Source organism: Littorina saxatilis, linkage group LG8 (assembly GCF_037325665.1).
Source record: "Littorina saxatilis isolate snail1 linkage group LG8, US_GU_Lsax_2.0, whole genome shotgun sequence".
Classification (NCBI taxonomy): Eukaryota; Metazoa; Mollusca; class Gastropoda; order Littorinimorpha; family Littorinidae; genus Littorina; species Littorina saxatilis.
In genome coordinates this window covers 20,643,343-20,657,919 of record NC_090252.1, presented here as the reverse complement: position 1 = coordinate 20,657,919, position 14,577 = coordinate 20,643,343, and the positions used below count along the sequence as shown (strand labels likewise).

At 35.7% G+C, this 14,577-nt stretch overlaps 1 protein-coding gene across 1 annotated transcript in view; it reads left to right on the top strand.

The window, feature by feature from the left end:
- The first annotated feature begins 313 nt into the window (after positions 1 to 313).
- LOC138974548 (uncharacterized) overlaps positions 314 to 14,577 on the top strand; it is a 90,684-nt gene continuing 76,420 nt past the window's right edge. Inside the window, exons 1-2 of the mRNA XM_070347264.1 lie at positions 314 to 391; positions 945 to 1,001. Coding sequence (XP_070203365.1) covers positions 951 to 1,001 — 51 coding nt within the window. The 5' untranslated portion in view covers positions 314 to 391; positions 945 to 950. The remainder of the gene's footprint in view (positions 392 to 944; positions 1,002 to 14,577) is intronic.

Below are 14,577 nucleotides of genomic sequence, written 5' to 3'. Positions count from 1 at the left end.
AGCTGTCAATCAATTTCAGGACAACCCCACAAAAACTTCAACTCATACAATAATCGCATATCAAGGTGTTCTTCTTAACTGACACGTCAGCATTTGTGTGTGTGTGTGTGTGTGTGTGTGTGTGTGTGTGTGTGTGTGTGTGTGTGTGTTTGCGTGCGCGCGTGCGTGCGTGCGTTTTTGAGAATGTGTGTGACTGCCTTTGGAATTGGGTGCTGGTGGTTTTGAGAGAGTATGAGAGAGTGGGGCGTGCCTATTCACCATGATAGCAATACAAGATAGCGCCATGAACATTATATAAAGGCTGACAATCTGCTGACAGACATCATTGGCTGATCATGTCTCCCAGGCGTTGACAAGGAGCAGGGACAGTTGAGCAGAGAAAAAGATACAGGTAAAGGCAGGAGAAATATTTCGTAACGCTGTGTCTGCCTGTCTGAGGCGCTCCATAGGGTTGTGGCGTTCTCGTATTTGCGGAAAGATAGACTGATCTGTAATGCATAAGGATAGAGGTTTTAGACAAAGCCTAGCCTTACATCCTGTCCTTTCGATTTTGAGAAGATTTTCAAAACAACAACATATTACCATCTGATGTATTTATTTGATTGCTCTAGTGCTTAATCGATGCGCATCGAAAATGTAAAGTTAATTATTTTAATTGTAACATACATTCTTCTGATTGGTGTAATTTGGATTGATCTAAACGTTCATATTGTCTATGAATATGACATATGATATTTATTCCAAGGTATACTTCATAGTTGTTTTTATGTTGGAAAAAACCTACTCGTTTGGACAAACGTTGTTGTCTGTGATTCATTTCCATGGATACAAAAACTGGCAAAGAGGAAATAATTGCCAAAAAGACAGATGAATACGAAGAAACCACATTGGAATATTGACACGAAATTATATATATAGCTCATTTTCCTTTATGACTGTTTCAGGGAACAATGTTGCTGAGCGCAACATTTCTGTTGTGCCTTCTGTCTTCCGCCTTGGAGGTATGATTTGACTCGTGATTAAAATAAAAATAAAATAAAACAACCATAGTAATGTATGTGGTCAAGAAAAAAATCCGTTCATTGCTCGCAGATTGGATTATATTTTTGTTACCGATTCTGTTCTAAATAATATTAGAGATTGTAGTATATGTTCCGTTGCACAATCCGACCATCGGTCGGTTAACATAACATACATTATGTTCATTTCAGCGTGGTCCATCATATTGGAAATTTAATGATAGTTTGTTAAAGGATCATGTCTTTGTTGATGAATTGAATTTGATGTTGGAAAAATTTTAAATACAAGATGAAATAAGGGAGGATCACGTTAAATGGGACATGTGTAAGATTAAAATAAGAGAATTCTGTATTCGGTACAGTCAGGAAAAAAATAGATGTAAGTTTAATTGACATGTGGAATTGTTGGAGAATTGGAATAGGATTGATAAAGCCCTTGTTTTAGATCAAGATAATAACGAATTGTTGATGGAAAAAGTAAAAGCAGAACTGGAAATTTATTTAATACAGGAAGCTAAGGGAGCCCAAACTAAATACACAGTATTTTCTCAATATGGAAAAGACACACACAAACGCGAAAATTATGGATCGTCTGGCTAAAGCAGATGGTCAGGTGATAACACATCAGGATGATATTTTGACTGAACAAGTACAGTTTTTTAGAAGGAGATACAAAAAAAAAATTGAGTTTGATGAAAATGTGATTGTGGTTGAACAGTTTTTGGATGGTGTTGAAGTTCCACAATTAACAGAACAGCAGAATACAGGAATTGATAGTCCGATCACTTTAACAGAATTATCGACATCCTTAAAAAAATATGAAAAACGGTTCCTCCCCGGGATGTGATGGTATTACAACCTCCTTTATGAAGTTGTTCTGGTGTAAAATACATGGTATTGACTTCCTTTCATGCATCTTTCTTGAAGGGAGAATTAACCGTCGCACAATAACGGGCAATAATGATATTAATTCATAAGGTAAACAGTTACCGAGGGACGACCTTAATAATTGGAGGCCAATTTCACTATTAAACACTGATTATAAAATATTGGCGAAGATTCTTTCAGTTCGCCTATCTAAATTTATTTTAAATATTATTGGTGAAGATCAGTACGGTTTTTTGAAGGGTCGGACCATTAGCTCAGCGATCAGGCAAATAGACGATTTAGTTTCGTATGTAAACGAATATAATAAACCTGGGTTTCTTGTAGCACTGGACTATAAAGCTGCAATTGACACAATTTCCAAAGAGTTTATTGTGTATGCATTTAAACGATTTAATTTTGGTGCCGTCTTTGTAAGATGGGTAGATATTTTATTGTATAGATCGGAAAGCTCTATTAGTTTTATGGGCTGGTTATCGGAATGTATTGAATTGAACGCCGGTTTTCACCGATGGCCTTCATTCTTGCATTAGAAATGTTGGCCTTGAAAAATCGAAATGATGGTTCAATTAAGGGTCTGCCTCTGCCGAAAGAGACTTATGATAACTATAATAACTGGTGTGTCGGTGTGTCATGTGTGCAAGAAAAAAGGGTATGGTAGTTGTACATATATTACTTTAGATATTTTTATCATGGGTTTTATGAATTTTCTTCTCTTATTCTTTTATAATTATTAATTAATGACCTATTTGTGCTGATGACCAATTTAATGTCCTTTGTTGGATCAATAAAATGTTATGAGTTATGAGTTATGAGTTTTTTAATATATTATTATATGCTGATGATGTGACCCTATTTCTGAACGATATGGATGAGTTAAAAAACGCATTAACCCTTGTTACCTATTTTCCAAATTCTCAGGTTTGGCAATGAATAGACAAAAAACTGAAAATCATGGCCTTAGGCAGTAATAAATATGGTTATGAAAATGAGTGTGGGTTAAGGTGGACTACACAAGTTAAGATTTTGGGAATTTATTTCAGTAGCTCCTCATCGGTCTCTGAGATTGAAGAAAACTGGACAAGCCGTATTGAAAATATACGACGCAACATTGTGAAATGGTTTAAACGAAATGGTAGTATCATTGGGAAAATATGCATTGTGAAATCTATTTTGTTATCGCAGATTATTTATCCGTTGCAAGCACTGGTAATACCCGAAAAGGTATTGACTGAGATAAATACTTTGTTTTACAGATTTATTTGGAAAAAACGATTTTCAAACACTAAGGCATTTGATAAAAATAAAATAAAAGTGATGTGTCAAGAGTTTCCTGATGGGGGTTTAAAAATGATTGATGTCATTGATATGCAGTCCTCTTGTTTGTTGTCCTTGGCTGCAAATGCATTGAACGAAAAGCAGGAAAGATGGAAACAGATACCAATACATATGTTTTCGAAGCTTGGTGAAAGGTTCTGTTGTTTCCATTCTAACACCACTGAAAACAATTTTAAAGGATTGGGATTAATTAAAAATGTATTTTGGAAACAAGGGTTATTTTTTGGGTTGAAAAATAAGGACATGATTCAGAGAGCAGTAGGTGGAGAAATGTTGTTAAGTGATACGTGTTTATGGAACAGCAGTGATATAATGTATTGCGGCCAAACGCTGGTTTTTTTAGCGTTTGGATTAAAGCAGGCGTTTGTCGAGTAAAGGATGTATCTGTTAATAATGAGTTTTTGCCCTTTAATGTTATGCAGCAGAAGGTTGGATGTAAGCCTACGCGATTCTTTGAATATAGGGTCATTTGTACAGCAGTGAATAAATGTAAATGCGCTAATATGCTATCATTGGGGAACAAACAACAACTCCAATTATACGTTCCCTCTACTGCATTGGGTAAATTCAAGGATACAGTTATGATACATACACACATGTACACACGATCATGAATAGAAAGATATCAGGGTTAGATATTCAAAACAGGGTACTCACAGGTTTGAAGACAGGTTTGAACATTCCTTTCACAAACTAACCATAATATTACCCTGAGTGTATCAAAATCGCTACCCTTGAGGTAGACAGAAAAACACACACACACAGTCTGTGAAATCAAAGGCACACGATATCCACAGTATAATACCAACACACGGCAAGTGTGTAAGTAGAAAAAATACAGTCACTGTTCACAGTTTTAGCCACGCCCTGTAACTGTAGAAGACAGATGTAATTGACCAGAAAAGTTTTAGCCACGCCCTGTAACTGTAAAACACAGATGTGATTGGTCATACCGATGTTAGCCACGCCCTGCAACTGTGACAGACAGATGTGATTGGTCACACACGACTTATGATTCTGACCAGACTGCGGCAAGCATCTGATCTAGATGCTAAACACTAATCATATTTTAATTAAATAGGTTCCCCTGAACATGGCTTAGCTCAGCAAGAGCACACACACAAATTGCCGATATGTCCTTTACTTGAAAAAAGGTAGCGGTGTACTTAATTCTCCGACTTGCGATCTCGACCTAACCAGTTCACTTCGTCCTGTGGTCGAACTATCCGGACTGTAACCTCACTGCTAGCTTCGTGAAAGTCCCGTCGAACTTCAGCTACACTGATCCATAGAAATAAGCTCTTCGGCGGCTTCTCAGATTATTCTTCTTCCCCAGCATCTGGCCGCAATCCTCTTCTGATGGACAGGTTACTGGACGCACTGCACAAACATGAAGAGCAGACATCTTGTTTTTACAATCTGTCCTCTACAAACTAGTTTCTGCAATGTTAATCGGTTCAGCTTACGCGATACAAAAAATATCGATATTTGAATGCCTATTAAAGTTACCTGTTAAAGTGCTTTAACAATCGCGTCTCCGAAAACACAAGGGCTGGGACCTTCTACTGCATTCTCTCCGGGAATTGTATCCTCCCGCGCGATTAACATCGAGACCTTTCTCCCCGATGGACAGTCGTCAATTGTGCTGCTAAACTAGCTCCCATTCACGAAGTCAACTGTTCTCTGGTTTGTGAGCTGTGTTAACTCCGTGCAAAAAGTTCTCACAAATGAGACCGAAAGTAGTATTAACTACCTTGGTTGGATTTCCGAACCATTCCCGATTGAGACAGGAATTCGCCAATGCTGCCCGTTTTCGCCAATGGCCTTCATTCTCGGACTGGAAATTCTTGCAATAAAGATTAGAAACGATCCAAGCATACACGGACTTCGATTACCTCGGTCCCAGATAGAGACTAACAACTCAATCGATATGATAAAAATTAGCAATGTACGCTGACAACATTAGCATGCTATTACAAGGAAAACAAGATCTGGAAAATGCAATGAAGCTTGTCACTGATTTCACGAAAATATCACAACTAAAAATTAATAAAAACAAAACGGAAGCAATGTGGCTAGGATCCCAAAAGGACAGCAGAGAACATCACTGTGACTTAAAATGGAGAAAAAAAACAACTACAGATTTTAGGTATACTCTTTAAAAATGATGTCACTGCATCAGACATAAATGAGAATTGGTCGGAAAGAATCGAAAAAATAGAAAGAATTATAAGCTTTTGGTCTAAAAGAAACCTTAGTATCACAGGCAAATTATGTGTTGTAAAAAGTTTCTTGATTTCACAATTTGTATACCCAATGCAAGCTTTAAGTGCTCCAGCCACTATCCTACAGAAAGTAAATACAATCTTATTTCGATTTTTATGGAAAAAGAAGTACACAAATACGCGAGCCTTTGAAAAGATAAAAAGATGTGTAATGTGCAACGTAGGGGAGAATGGAGGTTGTAATATGATAAACATAATAGATATGCAAGCCTCCTTTATGATGACATGGATAACTCAGTTAAAAATAGACACATCTGCCAAATGAAAATTAATACCAACCTACATCTTTAATAAACCTTTGCTGCCTCAATGCTACTGCTAATCCAAAAACATTTTTAGGACTCGAAAAAGTAAAATCTAAATTCTGGAAATCATGTCTAATTAAATGGCTTGAATTCAGAAATATATACCTGTCCAATACTGAATTCAAATATACCTGTCTCTGGAATAGCAAAGAGATAATGTACAGAAATAGACCTCCGTTCTCCAAGAGATGGACAAATGCATACATAAATTACGTCCAAGATATATGGACAGACAAGGGATTATTGCCACTCTTTTTTTTTTTTATTTTTTTATTTTTTTTTTTAACCTCAGTTGCATGCAGGTTTGCTACTACAATTATTTTTTGCCTTATTATTATTTTTTTTGTTGTTTTTGTGTGTTTTTTTGTGTGTGTGTGGCTTGGAGCAAACCTTCTTCATAGGTCTTTTCTTTTCTCTGTCAAATGTGTACATTTTTAAATCAATAAACCTTATCAGTAAACTAATATGTTTAAATAAATAAATACATAAAAGTAATCATAACATAAATTTATTCCTAATGTTCAGCTCAGTTTCCAATGATACACCCAAATCTAACTTTTTCCCATATCTAAATTTTCCAATGGTCATTTTGGTAATTAAAATACAATAATTCACAAAGTAAATATAATCACTTTTCAAACTTTCCCTAAAATAACCAAAAAAAACATTTTCTTCAATGATGGCAACATGTATTTTCTTATGAACAAAATCTTTACATATTTTCCAACCCTTCATCACCTCTTGGCAACTAAAAAAGAAATGTTCAAGGGTGTCTAATTCATTACAAACTTCACACTTATTCGATGTTCGTAATCCCATTTTGTTTAATAAAATATTGGTTGGATATATTCTATGTAATAGTTTCCAGTGCAGCAGACGTAATCTTTCTTCTTTTGTGCTGTTAACGGCCAGTAACCAGTTTCTCTTATCCAAATCTACATTATGTTTTCGTTTCCAAAAATCACAGGCACTCGGAATCTGGACATCAAAATCAACTAAACATTTTCTAATAAACTTTGCTGTTATATTACCACCGTTAACAATGAAATCCTGCAATGTAAAATATTGATATGGTAATGTGTCTGTACGTCTGGATTTAAGTGCTGTGCATAATGCATTGTATTCAAACTGTCTGGATGGTTTATAACCCACTTTTTGACATAAATCTTCAAAAGAAATAATAATACCATTTTCATTCATAACATCCTTTACAAATGAGATATTATGTTTTATAAAATCTTTAAAAAAATAGGCATTTATGTTTAAATTGAATATTCATATTGTTCCAAATGCATTGGTCCTTTAATATTACTGGTGCAAAATCATACTTTTCACAGAAAACACTTTTATTGTCAAGCCAAGTCAATAACACTTGTTTCCAAAACAATGATCTGCAACTATTGAGGCCATTCATCGTTTTCGAAGATGCATTTGAGTCAAAGCACGATAAACCAATGCCCATACATGACAGACAGTATCTTGGAATAGGGATTATTGCCACTCGCACGTATTGCAGAAAAAATCGAGGACTACCCTGCTCAGCTGTTTGATTATAATGCAATGCGAACCGCGCTCATTGCGCAATCATTGCGAGCTGACAATAACCAAAGTCAAGAAGCGACTGTCTCTCTAGAACCTCAATCTCTTAAAAACTGGACTCCCAAAAAATGTAGATCACTACTTACCAAACAAAAAGCAAGTACTCCTTGCTCAATACATTTTTGGATGAATAAATATAACTATAAAATAGAAAGATATCATTGGATGATAGCAAACAATTGCACCAAGGAAGAGCGATTAAGGCTACTTCACTGGAAGATATTGCATAATATCTACCCCACTAATATCTTACTACACAAAATGAAAAAAACGTGAAAACAATCGCTGTAGTCTGTATGAAGATATTGATTTCATTGAACACTTTTTTCTTTAAATGCCCAAGAATATCAATTGTTTGGAAGAACGTAGAAAAGCAAATTTATATAAAAACAGGTTCACAGATAAAATTAAAAGAAACTGACGTATTAATTGGTTTTCAACCGAACAAGCAACAGGACCAAACTATAAAAAATATTAACTTTATTCTGCTTGTTGCAAAAATGTCAGTAAGTATATACAAATACAGAGAAGGCTTTGACCCAAATTGTATATTTGAAAGAGAGCTCTCTATTCGGCTTTTTGACTGAGAAACCCAGTACTATCATGCTATTGTAAATGACTTGCTGCAAATGTCAATGTATTAACTCAGGTGAACCAATGATGAAAACAATTATCACGAACAGCAAAATATATCATTATTATTAATTCATTTAAATACAACCATGGTAATAGAGAGAGAGAGAGTGAGGGAGGGAGAGTGAGGGAGGGAGAGAGAAAGAGGGAGAGAGAGAGAGAGAGAGAGAGAGAGAGAGAGAGAGAGAGAGATTGAGAGAGGAAGAGAGAGAGAGAGAGAGGGGGAGAAGGAGAGAGGGAGAGAGAGGGAGGGTGCGAGAAAGAGAGAGAGGGAGAGAAAGAGCGAAGGGAGGGGTGGGGGAGAGAGAGCGAGAGAGGGAGATTTTCGAAGATTTTCCATGTTAAACGAAAGAATGATATTATTGCTATTTATAACCCATTCTGTTTATGTTTAAACTGTTCAGCATCGCTCACAGTATCAGAGAGAGAGAGAAAGAGAGAGAGTGGCAGGGTTTATGTTTAAACTGTCCAGCAACGCTCACAGTATCAGAGAGAGAGAGAGAGAGAGAGAGAGAGAGAGAGAGAGAGAGAGAGAGAGAGAGAGAGAGAGAGAGAGAGAGAGAGAGAGGCAGGGAGGGTGAGAGAGAGAGAGAGAGGGAGAGGGGGAGAGAGAGAGGACGATTAAAGATAGAGAAAGAGAGAGAGGGAGAGAAGAGAGGAGAGAGAGGATGGGGAGAGAGAGGATAGAGAAAGAGAGAAAGTGTGCAAATGCCTGTTCACGGAGAGAATTATAGCTAAATTATAATTGATTGAAAATATTGTACATTTTCGAAGATTGTCCATGTTAACCGAAAGAATGATATTATTGCTATTTATAACCCAATCTGTTTATGTTTAGACTGTTCAGCATCGCTCACAGTATCATACTCATAGCGAGTCATATTGTAACTGAGGTTCAAAAGAGAAAAAACAAGTCGCGTAAGGCGAAAATACAACATTTAGTCAAGTAGCTGTCGAACTCACAGAATGAAACTGAACGCAATGCCATTTTTCAGCAAGACCGTATACTCGTAGCATCGTCAGTCCACCGCTCATGGCAAAGGCAGTGAAATTGACAAGAAGAGCGGGGTAGTAGTTGCGCTGAGAAGGATAGCACGCTTTTCTGTACCTCTCTTTGTTTTAATTTTCTGAGCGTGTTTTTAATCCAAACATATCATATCTATATGTTTTTGGAATCAGGAACCGACAAGGAAAAAGATAAAAGTGTTTTTAAATTGATTTCGATAATTTAATTTTAATAATAATTTTTATATATTTAATTTTCAGAGCTTGTTTTTAATCCAAATATAACATATTTATATGTTTTTGGAATCCGAAAATGATGGAAAATAAGATGAACGTAAATTTGGATCGTTTTATAATTTTTTTTTATTTTTACAATTTTCAGATTTTTAATGACCAAATTCATCAATTAATTTTTAAGCCACCAAGCTGAAATGCAATACCGAAGTCCAGGCTTTGTCGAAGATTACTTGACCAAAATTTCAACCAATTTGGTTGAAAAATGAGAGCGTGACAGTGCCGCCTCAACTTTCACGAAAAGCCGGATATGACGTCATAAAAGACATTTATCAAAAAAATGAAAAAAACCTCTGGGGATTTCATATTCAGGAACTCTCATGTCAAATTTCATAAAGATCGGTCCAGTAGTTTAGTCTGAATCGCTCCACACACACACAGACAGACACACACACACACACTCACACACACACGCACGCACGCACATACACCACGACCCTCGTCTCGATTCCCCCTCTACGTTAAAACATTTAGTCAAAACTTGACTAAATGTAAAAAGAGAAAAAAAAGAGAAGAAGGAAAAAAAGAAAAAAAAAACTCGGTGTAATACACTTTCCGCGTGTATCTGGTTGGCTTCCGTGTATCGTGGAAGGAACAAATGCTAACTCGGCATGACTCAGTTGTTAGCTGTTTGATTTCCTTCACAGAGCAGCAGCTCTACGCTCTGCAAATCGAAATGTATGTAGATTTAACGGTTTAAAGAATCTGAGTAAGCCTTGTCAATTTTGCAAATTAATTATGAAGGAAAAATATGTGGAGCCGGTTATACATGTAGTTAAATTTTGGGAAAATACATTTAATTTCAGGCCGGGAAAACAGCAGTGGTTAATGGTAAACAAAGTAACCACTGAAACAAGATTGCGAAAGTAACAATGGAAAATATTGCACAATATTTACCCCACAAATATGTTATTGTTTTAAATAGGTATTTTCTCGAGAAATTGTTGTACTTACTGTGAGAACGAAATTGATTATATTGAACTTGCTTTAACATTTTGCCCGAAAATTATGTTCATTTGAAAATGCGTTGAGGATAAAGTGAATTGCAAATTTAATATGATTATTAGAAATTACCGTAAAGGAAGGTTTTTTGGACATGTTTGAAAATTCACAAAGTTCCAAGGCACTAATAAGTTATGTAAATTATTTGATTGTGATAATCAAAATGTGTGTTGGTATTTCTAGATATGGTTCCCCTCTGGATATTGTATGCATTTTTGAGAGGGAATTGTTATCTCTTACCAGTTCGGGGGTTTTAGGGCATATTTTACAGTGCTGTTGGTGCCTACTTGCCGAGTGGCTATCTGGGGTCATATTCTAAATGAAATATAGAAAGTTATACATCAAATGAAAGGAAAATGAATAAGCTGTTCATATTTGCAAAGAGAATTGTGCTATCTTTAAAGGTAAATTTTTTTATGGGGGTGACAACATGATTTTTGTTAAAAATTGTACGCCCATTTTTTGGAACACGTGACAAACACAAAGAAGAAATTTTTTTGTGTTCAGTTTATTTTAGATATGCTGCTAACTAGTCTGTTTGGGCATTCATTTTACATAACATAGCAAAGTTTTATAGAGTTTTGCTGATAAACAAAAAAGTTATTGTCACCTGAATACCCCCACCCAAATTTCAAAGTTGGACGTTTCATGCCTAAGGCCCCCCCCAAAAAAAATATTCTGTTTACGGTATCCTGACTGACCCTATTTTTTCGCGCGACCCTAGACTTTTGTTTGGCATTTGGTAAAAAACAACACACACACACAAACAAAATTTGGAAAAAAAAATTGGAAAAAAAATAAAAATGTGAAAAAAAAAAAGGGGCTTTGTTTTTTGGCAAAATAACTTAAAACTATGTTTTGGGGAAATAAAAAAAAAATTTAAAAAAAGTCCCGACCTCCCGACCCTATTTTTTTGGCCTATGTTACCGTTAACAGACTTTTTTTTTGTTGCCTAATAATGCATTTCTATAACTAACTTATAACAAAAACCCAGCTTGTTTCAGTCATAAAGTGTGTCTTAAATATGAGTTTATCCACTGTCCGACCCATCCAATGTAAAAAAAAAAAAAAAAAATTATAATTAGATAATTGGTCAGTGGAAAACTACAGGGGGGGCATCGTAAGCTTGCTTACGATGGGCAAGGGAGCGAACTGGTAAGAGACAAAAAAGTTGTTTAAAATACATTTAGAAATAATGTAGTATTGTTAATGCTATATGTATATTTAAAGTAGAAACATTAATATAAAAAGCAGAAAAAAGAAACAGAAAAAAATATCAATAAAGAAGGATGCTCCCCGCCAACAACAACAAACACATCGCGTAAGGCGAAATTACTACATTTAGTCAAGCTGTGGAACTCACAGAATGAAACTGAACGCACTGCATTTTTTCACAATGACCGTAGTCCGCCGCTCGTGCAAAAGGCAGTGAAATTAACGAGCCTGTTTAGTGTTGTAGTGGTTGCGCTGTGCTGCATAGCACGCTTTTCTGTACCTCTCTTCGCTTTAACCTTCGGAGCGTGTTTTTAATCCAAACATATCATATATATGTGTTTTTAGAATCAGGAACCGACAAGGAATAAGATGAAATTGTTTTTAAATCGATTTCGGACATTTTATATTTATCATCATTTTTATATTTTAATTTTCAGAGCTTGTTTTTAATCCGAATATAACATATTTATATGTTTTTGGAATCAGAAAATGATGAAGAACAAGATGAACGTAATTTTGGATTATTTTATAAAAAAAAATTGTAATTACAATTTTCAGATTTTTAATGACCAAAGTCATCAATTAATTTTAAGCCTCCAAGCTGAAATGCAAAACCAAAGTCCGGCCTTCGTCGAAGATTGCTTGGCCAAAATGTCAATCAATTTGATTGAAAAATGAGGGTGTGACAGTGCCGTCTCAACTTTTGTAAAAAGCCGGATATGACGTCATAAAAGACATTTATGGAAAAAATGGAAAAAAACCGTCTGGGGATATTATACCCAGGAACTCTCATGTAAAATGTCATAAAGATCGGTCCAGTAGTTTACTCTAAATCGCTCTACACACACACACACACACACACACACACACACACGCACAGACAGACACCCACACCCACACACACACACACATACACCACGACCCACGTCTCGATTCCCCTTCTATGTTAAAACATTTAATCAAAACTTGACTAAATGTAAAAACAAGTGGCATAAGGCGAAATAACAACATTTAGTCAAGCTGTCAAACTCACAGAATGAAACTGAACGCACTGCTTTTTTCACCAAGACCACATACTCCAAGTTTCGTCGGTCCACCGCTCGTGGCAAAGGCAGTGAAATCGACAAGCCATGCAGAATAGTGCGGTAGTGGTCGCGCTGAGCAGAATAACACGCTTTTCTGTATGTCTATTCGTTTTAGCTTACTGAATTTGTTTTTAATCCAAACATATCATAGCTATATGTTTTGGGAATCAGGGACCGCCAAGGAATAAGATGTAATTGTTTTTAAATCGATTTCGGAAAATTTAATTTAATCATAATTTTCATATTTTTAATTTTCAGAGCTTGTTTGTAATCCAAATGTAACATATATGTATATGTTTTTGGAATCAGAAAATGACGAAGAATAAGATGAAATTTTTTTTGGATCGTTTAATACAAAAATAAGTTTAATTACAAGTTTCCAATGTTTAATGATCAAACTCATTAATTAGTTTTTAAGCCACCAAGCTGAAATGCAATACAAAAGTTTGGCCTTTGTCGAAGATTGCTTTGCCAAAATGTCAATCAATTTGATTGAAAATTGAGGGTGTGACAGTGCCACCTCACCATTTACAAAAAGCCGGATATGACGTAATCAAAGGTAGTTATCGAAAAAATGAAAACATGTCCGGGGATATCATTCTTAGGAACTCTCATGTCAAATTTCATAAAGATCGGTCTTGTAGTTTTGTCTAAATCGCTCTACACACTCACACACGCACATACAGACACACAGACAGACACACACACACACACACACACACACACGCGCGCGCACACACACACACACACACACACATGACACACACACACACACACACACACACACGCGCGCGCGCACACACACACACACACACACACACACACACACATACACATACACACACACACATACACCACGACCCTCGTCTCGATTCCCCCTCTATTTTAAAACATTTAGTCAAAACTTGACTAAATGTTAAAAGAAAAATTAAAAAAGAGGCAAAAAAGACAGGATTGAAGCAGCCTGCATGCAACTGAGATAACAAAAATAACATTTAAAAAAAACATAGTAATGTCAGCATAATGGCTAAGTGTTTATATAAAGCAGGTACGATATTCATGTTAACGAAAATGACGAATACTATGAAAAAAGCTATTAGGGCCAGAGTCAGAACAGAAAAATAGTGCAGTTAGGTAACATCATTCATTGAAATGCAAACTTACAACAGAACTATGATAAAAATAGAATTTGCTCAATTTCTGACAGTAAGGATTCTGTTTTTTACCGCCGTAACTCTCTGTTAAATTGCAATAGTTGTATAAATACCTTGAAATATGTAAGTGCAGTTTTGGCTGTAGCAATGTACTCAAACCGTACACCAATAATTAAGACATCTATAGTGGTGACAACAGTCCTCCTTAATCACCAACTGTTCATTTAATGTCTGACTACAGACACCTGATGAGAGAAGTTACAATGCACCGAATCATACATTAAAAAGAAATCGACTGCTAATGTTCAAAAATCAACAATCAACAACAAGAATGTTTTGCTATTGGAAAGTTTGAATTTAATCAAAACAAGCTGTTCACGAGTACATCAGACCAATGACCAGTTTATATGAAGGCAAGTGTAACAACATACTCATGAACGTTTTGTTGTGTTTAAATTAAACATGTTCAATAGCGTATCATTCTTGTTTTTCTGTTGGTTATAGTACCAGAGGAAACAAGAGAAGTAGGAGTTTATGTGCGAACACGGTTGTTTTATTGTTGTTGTTTTGTTAAAAGGTTTTTTTCTTGCTATCGTTGTTGTTGCTTTTGTTGTTGCTGTTGTTGTTGTTGTTGTTGTTGTTTTTGCTGTTGATGTTGTTGTTGTTGTTGTTGTTGCTGTTGTTATTGTCGTTATTGTTGTTGTTGTTGTTGTTGATGGTGTTGTTGTTGTTGTTGTTGTTGATGTTGTTGGTGTTGT